This window comes from Stegastes partitus, unplaced genomic scaffold (assembly GCF_000690725.1).
Source record: "Stegastes partitus isolate 25-593 unplaced genomic scaffold, Stegastes_partitus-1.0.2 Scaffold1584, whole genome shotgun sequence".
NCBI classification, from domain to species: Eukaryota; Metazoa; Chordata; class Actinopteri; family Pomacentridae; genus Stegastes; species Stegastes partitus.
Window position 1 is genome coordinate 166278 of NW_007579315.1, and position 5726 is coordinate 172003.

Below are 5726 nucleotides of genomic sequence, written 5' to 3' on the forward strand. Positions count from 1 at the left end.
GTGGTCACGTTGTGTCTCTATGTGGTCATGTTGTGGTATTTGTGGTCACTTTGCGTCACTTTGTGGTCACGTTGTGTCTCTATGTGGTCATGTTGTGGTATTTGTGGTCACTTTGCGTGTCTGTGTGGTCACTTTGTGTCTCTATGTGGTCACTTTGTGTCTCTATGTGGTCACTTTGTGTCGCTTTGTGGTCACTTTGTGTCTCTTTGTGGTCGTGTTGTGGTCACTTTGTGTCACTTTGTGGTCACTTTGTGTCTCTTTGTGGTCACGTTGTGGTCTTTGTGGTCACTTTGTGTGTCTGTGTGGTCACTTTGTGTCTCTATGTGGTCATTTTGTGGTCACGTTGTGTCACTTTGTGGTCACTTTGTGTCTCTTTGTGGTCGTGTTGTGGTCACTTTGTGTCTCTTTGTGGTCACGTTGTGGTCACGTTGTGGTCTTTGTGGTCACTTTGTGTGTCTGTGTGGTCACTTTGTGTCTCCATGTGGTCACTTTGTGTCTCTTTGTGGTCATTTTGTGTCTCTTTGTGGTCACTTTGTGTCTCTTTGTGGTCGTGTTGTGGTCGTTGTGGTCACGTTGTGTCTCTATGTGGTCACTTTGTGTCTCTTTGTGGTCATTTTGTGGTCACGTTGTGGTCTTGGAGCTTCAGGTCTCTGTAGGAAACCTTCTCTCTCTGTTTAATGACAAAACAGCAGTTTTCATGCTGAAGTACATTTTTCACCTTTAACTGATACAAAAAGTTGGTTTTAATATAACTGGCAGAACCTGAGACGTTTAGTCCAAAGTGTTCTTGCTGTTCTGAGACTGTTTCCATCCAAACTTTGGGTTCTTTGTTTTAGCTGCAGGTTCTGAGTCACTTTTCACTGTTCAGCAGTTTGTTTCCGTCACACAAACGTTAGCTGACAGCAGCATGGACAGAGAAGAGGCTGCTCCAGCAGAACAGGCTTCCTGGAGGTCACAGGCTCAGGTTGGAGGACCGACCCACCGCCTGGTTCCGGCCCTGCACCGTTACACTGACACTCTGGCAAAGGAAAACTTCTGTCATCTATGCTTCACTTTATTGGCTTTAAATGACAGTGAACTGGTTCCAAACGCTGTTCTAACGTCTGACTGAAATGAACGAATCTCATCTGAACTTTTGCTTCATCAGTTTCAATAAAAAGCCTCTGATCGTGTTTTGACCTTAAATTAAAGGAATAAATCTGACGGGCAGTGCGCGCACTTTGTCTCCAGTGGAGCGCGTGTCCGCGGGGAGCAGCGGGGGGAGGACAGATGGAGGGAACAGCGGATGACAGCTTGTCTCTCAGACATTTTCTGCGCTTCAGCTCCACTTTTGACGTCAGGAATAATCGGCGCAGCTTCATCCGGGTCTTCTTCTCCTCTGCTGCTTTCATTTAGTCTCGGTCAGACGTGCGGCGGCTCGAAGCCTCAAACAGCGACAGAAGCAGCGGAGCCGCGGCTGGAGCAGCACCGATCCAGAGCGCAGCTCCGGCTCCATCTGCTGCACTTGGGCTCTTGTGGACGCGTCGTGAGGATGTTCGCGCTGCGGCTCAACAAGTCTCCTTCATTCTTCACTCAGTAACTGTGGATGGCTGCGGAATGGAGATAGCCTTGGTGAGCTTTGAGAACGGCGGCGCGAAGGGGAGCGGCGGCGGCAGCAATGCCGAGGATAGCTGCCGGAACGCGCTGGATGTGCCTCAGTCGGGCTTCGTTCAGAGTGGACTCGGAGAGGACTTCGGGAAGGAGCTGAACACCCGAGGAAGCGCTCCTCCTGCTCAGCAGCAGCAGCAGCAGCAGCAGCAGCAGCAGCAGCAGCAGCAGCAGAGCGCCTGGAAGATCAACGACATGAACAACACTTTCAGCTGCAGCGAGAACGCGATGGATGCGCTTTTACGCGCGGACCACAGTCCCCATCTGTTCGACGAGGACATGCTGGACATGGACATGGACACGGAGAGCAACGAGAGGGTGCTCATCAACATCGCCGGACTGCGCTACGAGACCCAGCTGGGAACCCTGAACCAGTTCCCGGACACGCTGCTCGGAGACCCCGCCAAGAGGATCAAGTACTTCGACCCGCTCCGGAACGAGTACTTCTTTGACCGCAACAGGCCCAGCTTCGACGGCATCCTGTACTTCTACCAGTCCGGGGGGAAGATCCGGAGACCCGTCAACGTGTCCATCGACGTGTTCGCGGACGAGATCCGGTTCTACCAGCTGGGGGAGGAGGCCATGGAGCGGTTCCGCGAGGACGAGGGCTTCATCAAGGAGGAGGAGAAGCCGCTGCCGCAGAACGAGTTCCAGAAGCAGGTCTGGCTCATCTTCGAGTACCCGGAGAGCTCCAGCCCGGCGCGGGGCATCGCCATCGTGTCCGTGATCGTTATCACCATCTCCATCATCACCTTCTGCCTGGAGACGCTGCCGGAGTTCCGGGATGAGCGCGAGCTACCGGTGACCAGCCGGCTGGACAACAGCACCGCGCCGCGACCCTCCCTCACCTTCACCGACCCCTTCTTCATCATCGAGACCACGTGCGTCATCTGGTTCACCTTCGAGCTGTTCGTGCGCTTCTTCGCGTGTCCGAGCAAGTCCGAGTTCTCCAAAACCATCATGAACATCATCGACATCATGTCCATCATGCCTTACTTCATCACGGTGGGCACCGAGCTGGCGGAGCAGCAGGGCCAGGAGCACCAGAACGGCCAGCAGGCCATGTCTCTGGCCATCCTGCGGGTCATCCGCCTGGTCCGGGTCTTCCGGATCTTCAAGCTGTCCCGTCACTCCAAGGGGCTGCAGATCCTGGGTCAGACTCTGAAGGCCAGCATGCGGGAGCTGGGCCTGCTCATCTTCTTCCTCTTCATCGGGGTCATCCTCTTCTCCAGCGCCGTCTACTTCGCGGAGGCGGACGAACCGGAGTCTCACTTCAGCAGCATCCCGGACGCGTTCTGGTGGGCCGTGGTCACCATGACGACGGTGGGCTACGGGGACATGAGGCCGGTGACGGTCGGCGGGAAGATCGTGGGCTCGCTGTGCGCCATCGCCGGCGTGCTGACCATCGCGTTGCCGGTTCCGGTCATCGTGTCCAACTTCAACTACTTTTACCACCGAGAGACGGACCAGGACCAGTCCTCCCTGAAGGACGAGCCCAACAGCGGCAGAACCAGTCCCGAACTGAAGCGCAAAGGCAGCAAATCGTCCGCGAAGTCTCAGGACGCGGAGAACAACGAGGCGGGCGCAGCGGTGGAGAAGAACATGAAGGCGAACAGCAGCATGGACCTGAAGAGGTCTCTGTACGCCTTCTGCCTGGACACCCGGGAGACCGACCTGTAGAACCAGAACCACAGCGTCCCAGTCCCGTTAATGGGCTCCGGGTCTTTGCAGTGACAGTCGGAGGATCAACACCGTAATTCTGGAAAGTTTTAAGAGCGTCCAGGCTGATTTATAAAAAGCACATTTAATCCGCTGATCTGCGCTTCAGAACAAACATGATGTGATGCAACGAGCGGCCCTTTAATAAAGCAGAACACCTCCAGACTCGACGAATTAGTGCAAGTGGGACACGAAGGCTGCAGGAGTAATTAGTGAGAGGATTAGCGGACTCTGTACATAATGTAGGACCAGCCCATCATCAGTAGAACAACAGAGAGAAGCCAAACGTGACTTTCCTTCATGTGGTCTTTGTGTTTCAGCAGATGTACATATTTCCTGCTGCTGTTAGATTCAGGAGGAAAAAAAAGTCTATTTTTGACACCTGTTTCCTCCTCTCAGGTGTGAGCCGTAGTTTCTTCTCAGAGGACCTCAGCCTTGTTTCTGATCGTTTGAAACTAAAGAACTTTTTTTTTCTTTTTTTTCTTCTTCTTCTTCTTTTTTTTTTTTTTTTAAAAGGACATAGCATGGAAGTATGCAGAACCGAGCCAAGAGCCAAGAAAAGAGGACAGAACATCTGGAGAGACGAGCAACACCGAAACCAGGTGAGTGTTTCTTAGTTCAGCACCAAGTGGAACCAAAACCCAGATCTGGTTCATCTGATGAAGTGAAATGATGTTTTCCTCCAACTTTAGGTTTTCACATGTTCAGTGAACTGCTTCTATATAAATGTCTTATAAATGCTTTGGATTCATTTATTCAAATAAAATAGGACATTTTCACCATTAATCTGCTTTAAATTATGTTTTTAGACATTTTCCCAAATTTATATAAAAATACAAACAGAAATGTTTCATCTGCAGCTTCGACTCTCTTTAAATGATAAAAGTGTGAAAGCAGTGAAACCTGATGATGTGTGTTTTACAGGAAGGTTGTAGATTTGCACATTAAAAGACTGACTGGTGGTTTTGATTCAAGATTTAAAAGTCACTTTATGAAAGACTTGATGTGTTTATGTTCAAACTCAGTCTGTCAGTGTGACTTTACTCCTGGAGGTCAAAGCCTCTCGTCTGTCTGCTCAGGAAACACCAAGAAACTGTTTTGGTCTTGAAAAAAGATTTTGCACCTTTTTAGATTTTCTTGCCGCTCACAGTCGTAAACCAGTGATTGATTAGTTAAAGGTAATCAATAATGCTATTCTGTTGGGCTTCAGGGTAACAGCAGAACCAGATGTGTTGAGAAGTTTTCCTAAAAGTGACTTAATGGTGGAAAAAGCTGAAGTTTGACCTGGTTGCTGGATGACACGTTGGATTGTCTCCAAAGCAGATTATCACGAGCTTTTCTTCGTCTCGCTGTTTGTGTCTGAGCCGCACATAAACTCTGAAAACATCTTTTCATCAGCAGAGCAAAAACAAAACATAGAAAAATGGAATATGATCATTTGATTTAATGTATTTGCTGCAGTTTAGGATTTACAAAGTGGAGCTCCAACTGTCACAGACTTTTATTCTGAAGGAAACTAGAGACCTGCTGAAATCTGATTCATGAACATTTGTTTGGACGATACCAACATCCTCACAAGGTGTAAATCACCCTGAATAGAACGGGTTCATGTGTCTGAGTTCAGCTTTACTGAACTCACAGTGGGACAGGAAACCACGACTGTCCACCGTGGACCTGTTTCTGAACGGTTGGTTCTGCTGTGAAGTCTTCTTCACCGACTACCTGGTTTGTCTGTAAAATGAAACAAGACCATTTGAACTTCCAACACTCCAGCGTGACGCCCCATTTTTGTTTTTCACAAATATCACAAAATCCAAATAAATAAACGAAACGTCACCAAACGTGTTTTAGTTCAAAAATAACTAACACCTTATCACGACACCTTTATCGTGCCAAATGTTCCACTCTACCATGAAAACAACAACACCAACAACAACCATCACAGGCAGAAACCGGAGCAAACTTTCTTGGTTCTTTATTTCACTGAGTCTCATTGAAGTCAGTGTTTCTGTCTGAGGCTTAGAATGAACATTTTAAATAGACTTTACATAAAGTGCAGAGATGAAGAACTCAGCAGTCAGAGAAAGTTTGACTGTAAGAAACCACAGAATGTGTTTGGTTTAATTTGATGTAAATCCAGCTTTGGGCTCCTGCGTTCTGACTGGAGGACATGAACGCTATTTTTACAAAAGCTGGCGTTTCCACTCGACTTCTTGTAGAACATGAAGCATTGCAGAAAGAATGGAGTTCAGCACAGCAGTCGACAAGCGTTAAAAAACGAGTGCCAACAGGAAGCCTTCACCAGAGATGTGAACTTCATAGAACAGCTGAGGAAACGACTGAAGCCCAAGCCTAACCCA

At 48.9% G+C, this 5726-nt stretch overlaps 1 protein-coding gene across 2 annotated transcripts; it reads left to right on the top strand.

Annotated features, from left to right (window-relative positions):
* The first annotated feature begins 1596 nt into the window (after positions 1–1596).
* LOC103371429 (potassium voltage-gated channel subfamily A member 1) lies at positions 1597–3327 on the top strand. Of its 2 annotated transcripts, XM_008300756.1 has the most exons (2): positions 1597–1770; positions 1816–3327. In XM_008300756.1, exons 1-2 carry the CDS (start codon positions 1597–1599, stop codon positions 3325–3327), a joined length of 1686 nt encoding a protein of 561 aa, XP_008298978.1. The 2 variants fall into 2 exon arrangements, with proteins under 2 accessions (XP_008298978.1, XP_008298977.1); XM_008300755.1 differs by having other exon boundaries at positions 1597–3327.
* Positions 3328–5726: the final 2399 nt, after the last annotated feature.